At 44.5% G+C, this 17,356-nt stretch overlaps 1 protein-coding gene across 5 annotated transcripts in view; it reads left to right on the top strand.

The window, feature by feature from the left end:
- Positions 1-17,356, top strand: part of SLIT1 (slit guidance ligand 1) — a 185,108-nt gene that overhangs the window by 131,058 nt on the left and 36,694 nt on the right. For all 5 annotated transcript variants that reach the window (XM_061636266.1, XM_061636267.1, XM_061636268.1 and 2 more), the window contains exons 5-6: positions 15,095-15,166; positions 15,608-15,679. In XM_061636266.1, the coding sequence (XP_061492250.1) occupies positions 15,095-15,166; positions 15,608-15,679 (144 nt within the window). The remainder of the gene's footprint in view (positions 1-15,094; positions 15,167-15,607; positions 15,680-17,356) is intronic.

Genomic DNA, 17,356 nt, shown 5'->3' with positions numbered 1-17,356 from the left:
TGTCTTTGACGTATAACGCTACTCCCCCTCCTTTTCTGTTGCTTCTATTCTTTCTGTAGAGTTTATATCCTTGAATGGCTATATTCCAATCATGGGAGTCATCCCACCAAGTTTCTGTTATCCCTATGATGTCATATTTGCCTTGATGCACTAAGACTTCAAGACTCTTCAGATGTCTCTGCAGTGGATTATGAAATGTCAAGGGCATAAATGACACCCTGAATTAAAGGTGAGGTACTAGTTTGCAAGGTGTGAGACTTTGGGAACAGAATATTGAGTCACTGCATCTAGACAGCCCTGAAACATCTTTTGGCAGCCACATGTACAACCTATGCTTCATGTGTTACCAGTGAATTGGGCCCACAGATTCCATCCTGTCACACATACTTGTGTGAATGTCTGAAAATCTATGAAGTGAAATCCTACAAAAATTTTGAAAGCAAGATATCCTCTCTGAGGTTTTTCATCCCGAATGAAGGTGTTAATTGTCCTATTGATTTCCATCAACACATAGCACTCTTCTTAGGCCTCACATTTACCATTCTGACAGCTTAGGCTTCTGGAGAATGACCACAGTCCCTAACAGTAACAGCAGCACTGTGCTTGGAGAAGTAGAACTCATTTTTATTCACCTGGAATTTAGTTAGTGGCTACCTGTGTATTCAGGGTCAGAGAGGTGGATAAAGTTCCTGCAAAGAATTTCAGACATTCCTATATGGGATTAAGTTCATCATACTGCACTGCCTGTCTGTGACATTCCTTCTGGGTCACAGAAACTAAAGTAGCCCTTCTTTTCCCTTCAGCAGGCATTGGGTCTTTATTGTGCCCAGAGTAGTGGGTGTCAGAGCTCGAAGACCTCAGTACAATAAGCAGCATGCAAACACATCTTAGTCTATCTTTCTCTTCTGAAAACAGGCACATGACGCTAGTCAAACCCTGCCCCTTTTTACTGTAAAACCTGGTGGGATCAGCTCACGTGTGTGTATTTTTTAAAATTCAGCTTCAAAGAGATTTTGCAACTGATCAGCAGATCAACCTGTTCCCCCTCCAGGTGTGGCTAATGAAAAAGCTTTGCTGTAGGCAACTAGTGTGTTCACAGCCTTAGCTTTGCTTCAGAAGTGCGAGATAGAGAGGCTTCCTGTTTCCGTCACATCTTTGTTACATCTGATGTTGCTCTGTAACAGCATCTGGCATGGTGCAAGCCAGACACCCTATTTGCTGTTCTATCATGGAAAAAACCCACCCTTTCACTGAACACTGGGGGGGGGAGTGTTCCATATATTTAGTGATCTCTTGAGTCCTGCTGTTTTGGAAACAAATTGTAAGTGTTTCTGCTCCATTTCACTTTACAAGGAAAACGTAATACAGTATGTAAGTTTTATCAAATCTCAGGACCAGGAAATGGGAAAATATGTGAAATCCATCAAATTCCTTACAGTATCCTGCCTGCCAGGAAGCCTTGAACTGATTAGAATCATGTTCAAAGGATTTGTTGTGAATGTCTTCCGATTCAAATTCCAGCAATTATTGCCTGTGCTCAGTCTGAATATTTAAAGTTTTGCCTCTAAGCCTCACACTATAAAACATGGCTGGTTAAAAAAGAAAAGAATGAAATTAATAAACAAAATGTCATATGGTTGTTTCCTCCACAATTCCTTTGCAGGAATTACTGTCTCAAAATACAGAGAGAATTACAAGAGGAAAAGGGTTTCTCTCACCTGCCCTTCCTCTTGTTAACACTAAGCCCATTCTCTTAACCCTGTCTTTGGCTACCCGTGTCTCCCCTAGGAGAGCTCCTGGTTTTTCTTTGCAACCTAGGAATGACAGTCCTTCCTTGGGCAGCTTATTCCAGTGCTTAATCCAATTCATAACCATTCTTGTTCCCAAGTGGATGTGTCATGCTTCATCTCCCAGCTGTCAGTTCTTGTTGTGACTCCTTCACTTTTTAGTGCTCAATTTCTTCTCTCTGGGAAGGTACCTGCCAATGCACTAATTCCATTGCACCCTTCTTTTTAAGACATTAAACGGATTTGAGTCCTTATTGTCTGTGACTCTCAAGCTTTAATTTCTAGATGGGGTGGGGGCAAGAGGGAATATAGGGGTGAAGGTCTAAGGATCCTCCCCTGATATTCCATCCCAAAGTGATTGAATTGGCCGGAGTATCTCATCTACATGCAGGGGGCTAAATACATTAAAGCTTCTCAGTCACAGCAGGAGAGGAAGGAGGCAACTGCTGCTGCAGTGAATTGCATTTGAATTTACAAGTACCTGCCTGCTGGTTGGGCAGTTTTTTAATGTGTTTTGGGGAGGCAGGGAGATATTCCTCTTTGGAGGGGTGTTCAGAACATTGTGATGCTTAAATTTATTTATTTATTTATTTGTTATCTTCATGCCATGCCATGTTACCCCCAGAGTCTCTATGGTGCCAAACCAAAATAATTGATGGCATCATTACCCTTCCCTCCGAGAGGCCACCATCACATGGTATGCAAAAAAAATAACAAAAATAATTGGTGTTGATTCTTTGACATCCAGTATGTTTTGTGTGTTGTTCAAGACCACAAGCATCTTGGGGCATTCTGGGATTACAATGGTAATTTATGCTATGAAACAAATGCATGCCTTTGCCCCAATATCAAGAAACTTTCTAAGCAGAACTGCTAATGTGCTTCCCTTGGGCATGAGTGCTGAATATTCCCTGGGGAAATATGATCCGCCATCCCCCCCAATCCTATCTGTTTGCTGGCTGTTGTCTGTGTCCTCCAGCAGGCACAGCAAGGCCAGCAGCTGTGGAAGCATCACTCCCAAGGGCTGAATCTGAGGCCATTTCTGTGCTTATTACTGCTTACATGCAGCAGGGAGGGATGGGATGGAGGGTTCCAAGGCTGCATGCTGTTTGGGTGGTGCTAGTGATCAGCTTTTGGGAGGGGAGTAGTTAAAATGCCGTTTAAAATCTAGTGGGCCTTCTTGGCCCCATAGGGGTTTCCCCTGCCCCCATTCTTGACAGATGGGGCAGAAGTCCAGCGCACTGCAGGACATTACAGGTTGCCAAGGCAGGGATGGATGGGATAGAGACCAATCTGGGAGCCTTAGGAGACATGGGGATAGATGTCAGAGCAGCTTTCAAGCTGGGCCTAATATTCCATAGAACTGTTCAGTCCCAAAGAACCTATGTTTGCTGAGAAAGGCTTAGGCTCACAACAACAGTTGCAACAGGCTCTTATGAAGGAGTTAAAACAAAAACACTCTTCTGCAAGCTTGCCTAGTGTGTGTTACACCAATAACCTTTCATGTGTAGAATCTGCACTTGGCTGAATGGTTAATGCCTTTTATCTATAGCATTGTGGAGTGAGAGTCCTGCACAAGCTAAAAAGTTTCCAGTGTGGAGAATGGCAATGAAGCAGAGAGTAGATATTGATAAGGAATTAGAATTCCATTTGATTCTATCTTCCTGGAGCAGTAGATCTGAAGGGGTCAAAAGTGATGACTGGAGGGAGGATAAAGAGATGTGGAGATATGGGGAGCGGGGAGAGACATAATCACATACATACAAACAAGCACTTTGGCTGCCTGGAAGTTTTCAGGGGCTGAACACCAGAAATGTAGTCATTAAGTTGTCTGCACATGTTAGGAAGAGAACTATATCCAGGCACTGTGATGGCTGTTTAGAAAGTGTGGTGTAAAGGGGGAAAGGCTCGTGTTTCAAAATGTCCATGCTGTGTTTATATGGATGCAAGCTTGGTTGTTCCTCCTGAATTCATCATTTTTACAGGGAATGAAATGGTTATACATTTATTTACAGTATTTAAATTCTTTCTAGCCCATCTTTCTGGACAGTGCCTGCCCAAGGCAGCTTACAACAAAATATCAACAAAACAAAAAACTACAACCTTCAATCCTCCTCAAGTTAAAAATCAATAAACATACTCAGCCAAGCAATTAAAACACTTTTCACAGCACTAGCAACCCAATGTCAATGTCAGAAGACATTAATCAAGAATAGGCTAGTCAGAAGAGAGATGTTTTTAAAGCCTTCTGTAAAGTTTGAAGCATGGCAGTCTACTGCAGAACTGCAGGGAGTTACAAAGCTGTGGGACCACCATAGAAAAGGCACTCTCCTTTGTGGCCACCAACCTCACTTCTGTAGGAAGTGGACACACAACTAGACCTCCCGCTGCAGATCTCAGTGTGTAGGTAGGCTGACATGGGTGCAGGTGATCCATCAAATAGCATTGTCCCAAATTATTTAAGGCTTTAAAGGTTAAAACCAGCACTTTAACTTGGGCTTGGAAACGTACGAGAAGCCAGTGCAGCTGGCATAGTAAAGGTGTTACTGAAGCTGACCTTCTTATCCCCATCAAAACTCTAGCAGCTACTTTCTGAGCCAGCTGAATTATCTGAACCATTTTGAAAGAGAGCCCCACAAAGAGTGCATTACAGTTGTAAATCCTGGACATGAATTACTGTGGTTAAGTCCGACCTCTCCAGATAGGGCTACAGTTGGTGTAGAAGCCAAAGCTGATAGAATGCACCCCTAGCTATGAACATTACCTGGGTTTACCTAGTCAGCACCCAGTCCAGTAATAGTCCAAAACTGTGAACTCAGTCTTTTGGGGGAGTGTCAAACCACAGAGAATCAGCTCCAAACCTCCCTTCAGAGCAGCCGATCTTCTAACCCCCAGGACCTCTGTTTTGCTTGGATTCAACCTGAGTTTGTTTACCCTAATTCATCCCAGAACTGCCTCTAGTCACTGGGTAAGAATTCCAAGAGTCTCCCTTGGATCAGAAGATGGAAAAGAGAGGTAGAGTTGAGTGTCATCAGCATACTACAGCACACACAAAGTGACAGACCCTACAGCTGTGGCCACAGTACATGTAGGCCTCATACTTCCCAGTGGTATGGATGGTGGGGGAGTCTGGGGAGGAAATTCTGCTGTAGAGGTTGATTGTCTCCCTGCTAGTGTCTGGGCAATGAAGATAGATTTTCTGTGGAATGGTTATAGGCTGGGGGAGATGGTCTGGGGCAGTAGGAAGCAATTACCATCCAGCTGAGCCCAACCCTAATCCCCTCAAACAGCAGGAGGAGCTGGCAAGCCAAACATGCCTCAATGAGGTTAAAGTGTGAAGTTGGGATTAGCCAAGAGAATGAGAGCCTCACAATACCATTGCACCCCCTGCTTGCACCAGGCTCACCTTGGCCCATAGGGCAGGAGATTAAGTGCTTGGCTTGTCTGCCTGAGTGGGCTCCCCACTGGGAAAGCTGTGTCCTATGGATGTCAGACAGTTTGGCTTTAGTTCCTTGCTGAGTGCTGGCCAGGATCTCGCACTTGGAGGCCTTGCTTACTCTCACACTCAAGGAACCAATCCCAGCTAGGGCTTTCCAAGTGGCTGATGTCCAAAGCACATAGGGAGTGATGGTTGAGGCAAAGACAAAAGAGAGCATAGGGTGTTGAGGAGGGTATAGGCTACTTGGGCAACTCTCCCAGTATCACGAATTTTTGGTGGTGGAATGAGACAACACTGAAACTGGAAATCGGGTCAGATTGCCCTCAAGAGCCTGGTCATGCCTGCTTGAAAGAAGTGTTTGGTTGAAAGAGATGGGCTAACCCCAGTAGTGTAGTGGCAAGTTCAGAAGTGCAGGGTCCCTTCATGATAGTCACAGCCATGCCCCCCCTCATGGCCACATCCCTTCTAAGATTATAGAATAATCTGGCCAGGCTTCAATACTGCTTTCTGCTTCTCTATATCACTGTCACCATTTGACTGTCCTTTCTCACTGTCAGAGATATTGCTTAATTTACTGAATTAAGTGTCTACACACATTTATCTCCTGCTGCTACCCAATTGCTTGATGATGTAGATGGGATGCTATCATCAGGATTCACTGCCTCTTCTACAGTTACAGAATTCTCACTTTCCCCAACTTGTCTTGGATTTTTGAAGTAGGAACTAATACAGGTTTGCTTGCAATTGATACTCATTGGGACCTTCATAACTGACTCAGAAAGTCATAGAGCAATAAAGAAAAACACAAACTTTTTAAAAGCTGCTGCTCCCCCCCCCTGGGGCTTTTTTGCTGCAGAGTTAAGACAAAGCCTGTTTTTCCTAAATTAATGACTTCACATTCTCTAAGCAGGCCACTCATTTTGCCTAGGAATTGGTAACCTTTTGAACTTTTTCACCTTCTAGAAGATAGGAGGGGATTTGTCTACCCCCTTCTCCTATTTCCCTGTGTCACCCCTTCCTCCTTCCATACATACCTAGAATATTAGAAAAAGAGAGGGACTTTAACCCATTCAAGCAGTTTTTCATCATTGTCGTCATCATAATCATTGTTATGCTGTAAGGTAAGGAACTTCCTTTGCTGAGTTTCCCTTCTTGACTGCCATACTAACACTGAGAATGACTGCATTTGGGCAGAGCTTAGGAGTTTTAGGAGGAAACTGAAGCACTAAATTATATGAATAATTAAAAACGGACACACCATCACACACACAAACATTCTCTCCACCTCCTCCCTTGAATGCATTCTCTCTTTTCTTCCTCCTCCCCTTTGAGCTGGAACAAAACCACACATCTTCCCCTCCCTTTTTGTTTGCTGCTGGGTTGAGCATGAGAACCTTATTAATGCCTTCTCCCACAACAGCAGATGTCCCTAGGAGCCAATCAGCATGAAAGGGGACTGTTAGCTACTGAGGAGAGTCTTCTCAGTGGCTGACTCACTTGTTTTCACTCGAATCAGCAGGAAAGGATAAGGAAGCATGTTAGAAGACTCTTCTCAGTGGCCAAAATACTCCCCTTTCCTGCTGATTAGCTCATAGGATACTGGAGACATAGGAACCTTGCTGGGACCTGGCTCTCCAGAAAGTAAGGGGTCTAAGACATTTACTAACCCATTTCTAATTTGTGTTGTCAATACAGGATATTTAGTTAAAAGTTAGATGATAAAGAAAGACAGCAGTGCAGATAAATATGAAAGAGTCTAGACACCTTTGCACTACTCTGTTGTCCTACCAGAATTTGCATTGCTTGGAACATGCATGGTGGTATGCACACCTGGTTGTGGGCTCCCCTAGTTTTTCACCCCCTTAGTACTAGATGATCCTTCATTCTGTAATAAAGCTGCTTGTCTTGGGGGTCAATTTATCTGACTCAGCATGAATGGATGGCAGGATGGTGGAAGCAATGATCAGGACGTTCCTGTAAAGCCAGACAGAGCTGTTGCTGCAAGCTGTTATTCATCAAGACTGGAGCAATTCATGTCTGGGAACCTGGCAGCTTAATGTTCTTTAGAGTTACCACAATACTGAATGAAAACAGGTCTGTACAAGAGGGGGAGACCAGAAGATGATTTTCTCCATTCTTTCCACTCACCTCTAGGGAAGCTGACTCTCTGAGGAAAAGAGAGAATATGAAATCTCTAAAGTTAGGGAGATTGGATGGTTGCTTTGTTGCAGGCTATGCTCTGGCTCAACATCTACGTAGCAGGTTGCCAGTCCTCTTGATTGAGGACAGACCAGACAATGAAGATCCAAAAGTGAATAAAAATGAGCAATACAATCAGTGGCTGGGAAGAGCTGGTCGACTCCATACAAGCCATTTTCAGTAACAATGTTATATAGAATGATTTGAAATTCCTAATCATCCCTAATGTCCCCAAATTTTAAATTCTGATTTCTGTGGATGAAGCAACCAGAAATCCTACTTTTGGATGAACTATGGTTTTAAAAACTTTTAAAAAATATCACAAAATGTTGAGATTTCTAGAACTCTCAAACTCCTAATTAGATGGGAAAGTTAGTTATGCTTTGGCATTTTCACAAGGCCTGGTTCTAGTGACAGTTTTTGACAATATAACAGAAGACTCCCTAATTAGTATAGTATTGTGACATCCTCCTTTACGACAGAAGTGTTTGTTTCCCATTTCCAATAGTTATTGCTTTAGATTTTTAAGTGGCTCAGGCCAAATATGCCCAGTGGATGTTTTATAGGACTGTGTGAAAGGAGGCCTGGTTCTCACATAATCCAGCCTTTCCCTACCTCTGGGTCCCCAGATGTTGTTGGATTACAACTCCCATCAGCCCTTCCAGCATGGGCAATGGTCAGGAATGATGGGAATTGTAGTCCAACAACATCTGGGGACCGAAAGGTTGGGAAAGGCTGTAGCTAAACCATGGTTTACTAAACTATGGTTTATTGAACTATGGCTTAGTGTTATGTGTGAACCTAGCCCAGCTGCTTAATAATGGTTTGTTAACTTTGGTTAACATTAACTATAGTTTAGCATTATGTACAAACCACACCTGTGTGACTCTAGAAACAGTGTCCCTTAGGGCAGATACAGGGGCAATAAGGCTGGAGTTAACAAGTACTTGCCACTAGCTGGAATTAACAATCACCTGCCATTATGGTCATTAAATAATTTTGGAAAAATAATAATGAAGACTGCATTTCTTTCTACCTATCAGTAGTGGATGGTGTGATTGGTTGGTGGTACCCGAAAAGTGAGTTGCTGCTACTTACCAGGAGGAAGAAAGGCAAGGCAGCAGAGAGGCTGACATGGTGCAGATGCACTGCTGGGAACACCAGGTTGACTCCACCGGTACATTTGCACCAAACTATCCACTACTGCTACATCTAGATTGGTAAGGGAGCAGTCCCAGCTCCTGAGTATCCTAGTGCTACTCTTAGTAGCTCCCAGTGGGAAGCGCATAAATTGCCTCTTTGAAATTCACATGTAGAATTAATTGAATGAATAGCTAAATAGATAAATAAATGCACAGATATTTGGGAGTGTTTTGATCACCCCCAGCACTCTCATTTTACCAGGAAGTGTAATTAAGCTTCTTTATTTCTGCCTCCTTGCACGACCCATAGTGCCTAGCTTAGAGATGCATTTCAGAGATAAACGAGATCACAGATATGGAGATGAAGGTATTCTTGGTTTTAGCCTCCTTCCCTCATGCCCCCTATAAAAGTGCATTATAAAAGTGCAATATTTATATACAGCCCTTCATTGGAGCTTTCATGATCCATTAATGAGGTCCCTATATGTAAAAGGCCTTTCAAATTAAGAAAATCTTCACACCTGTCCATGATCTTTTCTCAAGTGAAAGATTACTGAATTGATGGTTGTTTTGGTTGTTTGTTCCTGTTTTTATAAAACAGTGGTTTATACCTATTATTCTGATCTGTGCTTCCTGCTGTCCACACTTTGTTGGGATTGGTGTATATTTTATGCTTCAGAGTGGACTCCCTGTACTTAATTAATTTCTATTTCTGTGGGAAATTAATTTAATAACATAAAAAAACCTTTCTGGGAACCTGTTGGCTACCTCGATTTGTGAGACCTTATTTCCTTGCCCCATTGAATGTGTTTTCCCATTTTAAGAAATATGTTCAACTGTATATTTTCCTTTAATAAATTGGTAGCATCCACAATGCACTCGTGGGACTGGAGTCAGCAACAATCTGTGGCCCAAGGACTACATGCTTTACTTTTCTTCTGGATTTTAGAATCTTAACTGAGGCCAGAATGACACATTTGGAAGCAAGCCTAGATCTGGAAACCCAAATAGCTGCAAAGTAGCAGGGTGAGGGGGCAACATGCAGTAGAGAAGCAACAGGTGAGAGGGGGTGCTTTTACTCTTTCTCCAGCTACTTCTCTCCCATCTGAGGTTCTGGGCTGCATTTGCTGAATCATGGGGAACAGCAGTTTGGAAAAAGATGCAGGAGAAGAGCAGCAACTGCCCTTCATTTCACCACTGCAAATTGCTTTCTCACTCCACTACTTTGTCCCCACCAGGTTCAGCAGTGACCTGGGTTTCCAGGTCCAAATCTGCCACCAAATGTGTCACTCTGACCTCAGTAAGATTATATATATTTCCTGGTACAAGGGTAACCAGGGTTTTGTGTTTTAGTGCATTGCCTTTTTTTTACAGGCTCAGTCAAAGTTTAATGTTTACCTTGCATGGCATGCATTGGCATTCTTTTACTTTATGTGCCTGATTCTGTGCTGAAAATTCTGTTTTTTTAAATAAAGAAAGTAGTCCTAGATGTTGTGCCTGGATAGTTTCAAGGGGAGGAATCCTTCCTGTTGAGGTCACATTCCCTTGGTGGTTATCTATTGAGGGTTACATGCTGTTAGTGGGGAGGGCTGAAGTTACTAGAGGGCAGGACCAAAGCTAAAAGTGGCAGGGCCAGCACCAAAATTGTGCAGGGTGCCCTTTTCCTCTTTATCACCTTTCCCTCCATTTCCTCTCTCCTTGTTACTCGCTCACATGAAATTCAATCAAGGGTTGCATGTAGTCCTTGGGCCACAGGTTGTCTACCCATGTTCTAAGACTTAAAACTTTTATGCTTCTAGGTAGTTACACAGTAACTGATTGAGAGACATCTGACAGATTTGATGCTTAAGGGGGTTGTTACTTTGTATACCTCTATATGTTGCCTTCTGTGGATTTCTTTAAAATTGATGAGTGTTCATGCCAGCAAATACCCGACAGTTAAGGGTCAATTTAGAATTGTTTTCTTTTATTCCTAGCCAGAGATTGGCTTCATCCACACCATACATTTATTCCACTATCATTCCACTTGAAACAGTCATGGCTTCCCCCAAAGAATCTTGGGAAGTATAGTTTGTGAAGGGCGCTGAGTGTTAGGAGACCCAGGTTCTCCTCAAAGAGCTACAGTTCTCTGAGTGGTTTAATAATTAGTCCCTTTTCCCAGTCTGTGAGGTGAACAGGGGTTTCCTAACAACTCTCAGCACCCTCCACAAACTACACTTCCCAGGATGCTTTGGGGAAGCCATAACTGTTTCCAATGGAATAATAGTGGAATAAATGTACAGTGTGAATGCAGCCTCTGCAGGAAGTAGACAAAGACATCTACTAGAGTAGTAGTTCCAAACCTTTTTGGTATGGTGACCCACAAGTTCAAAAGTACTTGGTATGGTGACCCATCATTTTATTGGTAAATTAATTTTGAACTATAGGTCTTTGGCAGCCATTAGTTGCATGCATTTTAACTGCAAGTTTGCCTATTTTGGTGGCGAAAGGCATGCTGTGAAGCTGATTGGGCACAAGTAAAACATCATAACCATGCCTACTGTGTGGCGGTGAGGGTGGCGAAGGCCCACTTCTTGGCCACCATCACATCCTCAAGTAGCCATCCAGTGGAGTTTTTCTGTATTGCAGGGTCTGTTGACATCAACTCCAGAAAATGGAGTTTTAGACCCTTCGGAGGTCCACTGTGAATTGTTTGCAAGGCACTTTGAGGGTAAAGTTGCTCACCTTCATAGCTGTAGTCCCCAATAAGGTGTCTGCTGCAATGTCTTGGGAATGGTTTCAGTTGATGCGGCCTGATGACATGGACAAGGTGCTTGCAACAATGTGGCCAGCAATGTGTCCTCTTGACCCTTGCCTTTCTTGGCTTATTAAAGCTTGCCAAGGGGGTTTCACCAAGTGGATCCAGGGTGTGGTCAATGCATCGTTGCGGGAGGGAGAGGTTCCAGTTGCCCTGAAAGAGGCTGTGATTTGACCGCTCCTGAAAAAGCCCACCCTGGACCCATTGGTTTGCGACAACTACTCCCTGGTCGCAAATACCCCCTTCTTAGGGAAGGTGATTGAGAGGGTTGTGGCGCATCAATTGCAAGTACTCTTGGATGAAACAGATTATCTTGACCCATTCCAGTCTGGGTTCAGGCCTGGTTATGGGATTGAATTGGCCTTGGTCGCCCTGATGGTTGACCTTTATGGGGAGAAGGATGGGGGAGTGCGACCCTGTTATTCTTACTTGATCTCTTGGTGGTATCTCTTTGATACCATTGACCATGGTATCCTTCTGGGTTGACTTGGTGAGATGGGTATCAGAGGCAATGTTTTACAGTGGTTCCAATCCTATCTCCAAGGTCTTTTTCAGAGAATAGCATTGGGCTATTGTCTCTCAGCCCCCTGGCAGTTGTGCTGTGGGGTGCCGTAGGGTTTCATCTTGTCCCCAATGCTGTTCAACATATGAAGCCCTTGGGAACAGTTATCAGGAGATTTAGGGCAAGGTGTCAGCAGTACACTGATGATACCCAGCTCTGTTACTTTGTAACATCTGACTTGGGAGAGGCCGTGCAAGTCCTAGACCAGTGCCTGGACTCTGTGGTCTGCTTGTTAAGTGCCAATAAACTGACTCTCAATCCTAGCAATATAGAGTTGCTGTTGGTTGGTGGTTCCCAAGTTCGGATAATTGGTCAGTTGCCTACTTTGGATGGGGTCATACTGCCTCTGAAAGAGCAGGTCCGTAGTCTGGGGTTGCTCCTGGATCCATCTTGTTGCTAGAGGCCCAGGTGACCTCCATGGCTAGGAGTGCCATCAGCTTCGGATGGTAAGACAGCTGCAGCCGTTTCTGGACAGGGATAGCCTGACCACTGTTGTCCATGCACTGGTAATCTCCTTGAAGCACTGGACTCGTTGTTTCCCTCCAGGCTGGATTACTGTAATGCACTCTATGTGGAGCTACCCTTGAGGTTGGCCCGGAAGGTGCGGCTGGTGCAAAATGCCACAGTGAGATTGCTACTGAAATAATTGCACTGGCTACCTATTAGCTACCAGGCTAAGTTCAAGGTTCTAGTTTTGATGTACAAAGCCCTACACAGCTTGGGACCAGGATACCTGAAGACCGTCTTATCCCTTATATACCCAGTAGATCACTGCGCTCTGCAGTTGAGGGCCTCCTGCAGATACCATCTTATCAGGAGGTCCATTCTACACAACATAGGAAATGGACCTTTAGTGTAGTGGCACTTACCCTTTGGAATTTCCTCCCCTTAAATATTAGACAGGCACCATCTCTGTTATCTTTCGGTGCCTACTGAAGACCTTCCTCTTTCAATAAGCCTTTTAAGTAGAGCCCTTATCCCAGATACTGCGTTGCAATACTGGCCCTTCCATTAGACAAAGTGAGGCGACTGTCTCAGGCAGCAAATGCTGGGGGCAATGGCAGCTGTCTTCTGGCTGTTCATTTTGAGGCTTCAGCTATTCTCTTCTGTTGAAGGATAGAGCTGCTCTCCTCTGGATCCCTTAAACAAACATGATGCCCTCTGGTACACTAGAGGGTGGTGTTCTGTTGCCAATTCTGAGTAGGATTCAGTTGCCAGTCCAGTTACTTCTGTATGTGGCATGAAATGTGGGGCTGCTATCTTATCCGTTGCCTCAGGCAGCAAATTGTCTGAGGGCCAGCCCTGGTGCCTTGGGTATAATTTCAGAGTAGGGCATGGAAGGAGGGGATATTACTCCTTTTTAAGAACAGTGGTGGAATCCTGGCCAAAACTACATAGAAAATGCCTCAGTGACATGTCAATCCAGTTTAAAAGACTGTTGGACCCTCCATTATAAATGACTAAGGATTTTTAATGATGTTAAATTAGCTAGGGAGGTCAGTTGATAGCAGACAGTGTGGAGAAGAAACCAGGATGTCCCCCACACTTCCCTCCCCCAATTCTGAGTGTCAAGTCTGAGCAGTCACTGTTCTGTCTCAAAGGTCTTGGGTGAAGACAAGGCAACAGAATGAAGGGGTTGAAATCGGTCAACAATGGAAACGCTTCTGCTGCCCTCTACTGGCTAGGATTGTGCCGTAGTGTGACAATTCTAGTTTCCTCCTGCTCTTTAGATTTCATTTGTTATTTCAAAAAACAGTTTGCAAAGGCTGTGGTGTGGGTGTGTTTCTCTCTGTGTGTATGTGCAGTCTTGTGATACAGAAATACACAAGGAAGGCTCAACACTTGCTTAATCAGCACCAGGATGCAACAACTTGCATGCAAGGTAGGAAATGGCGGCAAAGTAATAAAAGAAACCCCACTGCTGTGCTCTTTACGCTTCCACCCAGGGACCTTTTGAGGTGGGGACTGATCATGTATAATACTGCCAAGTGTCATTATTAATAAATCAGCAGTCACTCTGCATTTATGTTTTGAGAATACCACTGCGCTTAGGGTTGGGAAAGACAAGCATCAACTGCCCATTCCCTTCTCCCAGTTCCTCCATAACTTCATGACTCTCAATGAGATGCAAGGGCTAGCAGGGACTGAATAAGTCATGATACTGGGAGAGATTTTGCATCTGTTAAGCAGGATAATAGAATGAGTCTCCTTGTTCATCACACACAAGTCGATATCTTAAATAAGCAAAATAAAAACAAGGGTGGATGGTGAGATGAAGTCACAGGACAAACAGTCCAAAACCAAATTATGAGTCCCATATCTCTCGAAAGGCCAATGACAGGTGCTGCTGCACTTGATGTTCAGAAGTATACAAAATAAAGCTCACCATACCACATGAAATGTGTCCAGTTGAGCTCTACCTTGAACTGATTGTAAAGAAAGTATAATTTCCCCCCCAAAATGGCAATGTTCCAGATATTCTTATGCCAAAGGCAAATGTTCAAATTATCTAGGTTTCCATGTTTTAGCAACTGAAAGACACGCAGCAAATAAAAGATACATTACAAGATCTTTAAATACAATAACAGTTACAAATAATTGAAAATCGAAAGGTGGGCCAACTAGGGTAACATCTGAATGGCAGCATGGATCATTTTAGATATTTCTTCAAAGACCTCAGTCCGGAAAGATTTTATATGGGAGCATTCCCACCATAGATGAAAATAAGTACCACAGGCCTCACACCCTCTCTACTGTTCTGGAAGCAATAGGACTTTTGAAATGTGCAATCTGTTTAAATTGCTTAATATGTTCAAATGATCATCAGTCTTTTCATCTTGCTGCCGTGACAGACATGGTTTAAGATGAACCACCCATATAAATGCAGCATAGGATATACAGAGCTTTTTGCTGTGTCTTTATCCTGGGTGATGTTTGGTGAAAAGAGCAGCATTTCAGGCCACACAGATAATCTGTTTAATGCAAGACCTCAGTCTCATGCATGTAAAATAATAAGGATGTACATGCATCTGAGCATGGGCAGAGTATTTCCTAATCACCACTCAGTATCCTTTACTAGTTCTCATAATCTGATGCCTCAACACCTTCCCAACCACCATTCATTGCCTCTGCACTGACAGGTGGTTCTCTTAAATTTCTCATCTCCAGGGACTTGAGCGAGAACCTCCTTCAGGCTGTTCCCAGGAAGGCTTTTCGTGGAGCTACTGATCTCAAGAACTTGTGAGTGACCTGGCCCAACAGGGCAGCAGCTAGAGAAACAGCATGGCACATGGCGTGAGATAAACTGACATTGTGTTTCATGAACATACTGATGCCAAAGGGCCAGCAACTGTTCTGTGTGGAGGAAGATCCCCCCAAACACCTTCCACAACAGCAAATATTAGTAGGATGAGAGGAGGGGGGGTGTCATATCCCACAGATATTATGCAGTTCCTATGGACATTGTTGCACCCTATATCATATTTCTTCCCACCCACACCTACCCCTATCATCCACTTGGCTACTTGCAGTTCTCTTGTGTTCCTAACTCCTTCCACACTGTCGCGTTTCTTTACCATTCATTCAATGCAGCAGGCTGGTCTCTGTATTGAGCAGCCTAGGTATGGGTTGGCCTGCACAGCTGTGAGAACAGATGTATTAATCTTCTCTTTCATCACACAGGCAGCTAGACAAGAACCATATCAGTTGCATTGAGGAAGGGGCCTTTCGTGCTCTTCGTGGCCTGGAAGTTTTGTAAGTGTCTCTGGGAGGGCTCCGTAGGAGATTTCTTCTATTGGGCTGGATGTGAACGTGCCTGCCTAGACAACATTGACTGTGGCAGAAGCCAGCTCAGTTCCTGGGAAGGTGGTCCAAAGGCATGGCAGGGCTAGGGTTAACGCTTGACAAGAAACATTGCCCAGTAACGTGGGCAAAGTGTCTATTTTTCGCTACATAGGTTTCTCATTGGTGGATGAGCTGCTGTGCAGATGGCCACGGCCACTCCTGGACACTGTTCATTTGCGGGCACTATGCCAAGTCAGAGAAGGATAGGTTCTTAACTGAGAGTATGTCTCTTGAGATTTCCATCCATGTGGGTGGCATACAGGGGCCAGCTAGTATTCTATTTGGATAGAGGGCATTTGTATTACACCCATTCTGTATCGCTTACCATTGCATTTCTGGGTCCAGTTGAAAATGTTTTGTTCCCATCTATAAAGACTTAAATGGTTTGGAACTAAGTTGTCTGAAGAAGTACTTGTGCCCGTATAAACCTGCCTGTGATTTAACATCAGTGTCAGAAGCCCTACATGTTGGCCTGCCTTTATCATCAGTTAGATTGGAGGGCACTAGGGACGAAGGACTTTTCAGTAGTGACCTGTCTTATGGAAACTCCCTCCCAAGGGATGCGCAGCTGATCCTCCCACGCAGGTCACCAAAACTGCCGTCTTCCATCCCACGGGTTGCTGAAGCTAATCTGGGTCACCAAAGCTCCCCCCCTTCCCCCACGGGTTGCCAAAGCTCTTCCCCTCAACGGATCACCAATGCTCCCCTTTTCCCCCACTGGTTGTCAAAAGCCCCCCATCCCCCCTGTGGGTTGGGAAAGCTCTCTCTCCTCCTGCCAGTGGCGAGAGCTCCCCTCTCCCCCCTGTGGGTCACCAGAGCTCCTCTGACCCCCCTGGTTGCCAGGGCTCACCCAAAGGGGTCAGCAAAGCTGCCTCCTCCCCCTGCAGGTTGCCAGAACTCCCCCTCCCCTCATGGATCACCAGATCTGCCCCTACTCCCCCAGGGATTGCTGGAGCTCCCCCCACCTCCCCCAAAAGGGTCACCGGAGCTCCCCCCAGCCCCACAGGGGTCACCAGAGCTCCCCCTTTTGCATGACGCTCACAATGAACAGTTTCAAAACTGTCTTTTTTCTAACTCTCAGTGCAATCTTGTACATGTTTTCTTATAAGTAAGTCCCACTATGTTCAAGGGGGCCTGTTCTCTAGGAATTGTGCACAGGATGTAGCTTAGGAGGTTTTTAAAAAGTCCCAGTGGTAAAAACAAAACAATTAACATTACACCTGAGCTGTTCTCAAAAGTATTCAAGTGCCAACCCAAAGCCCAGTAGCTCCTCTTGTGCAAAACCCTGGAGACTGGTTCTGAACTTACTCCCAACCTTGGGAGGAGCGGGGGTCAGATGGAGACAGCATGCATGCAATCCCAGAGAAGCTGTGCAACAAACCTATTAGCCAAAGTCGCTTTTCTTGCCACGGAGTGCTGTAAGATCTGTCTGTCTCTGTGCCCCTCTCAGAACCTCCTATTGTGGTGGTGTGGTAGAGCTAACCCTTGCTTACTCCATTCTGAAAGTGATTTTGGGAATAAATTGTGCTATCAATCTGAGAAGGTGTCACATCCCATTCTGTGAATGATACTTGCTTTTGTGTATGC

Source organism: Rhineura floridana, chromosome 7, assembly GCF_030035675.1.
Source record: "Rhineura floridana isolate rRhiFlo1 chromosome 7, rRhiFlo1.hap2, whole genome shotgun sequence".
Taxonomy (NCBI): Eukaryota; Metazoa; Chordata; class Lepidosauria; order Squamata; family Rhineuridae; genus Rhineura; species Rhineura floridana.
This window is presented reverse-complemented; position numbering and strand designations above follow the sequence as displayed.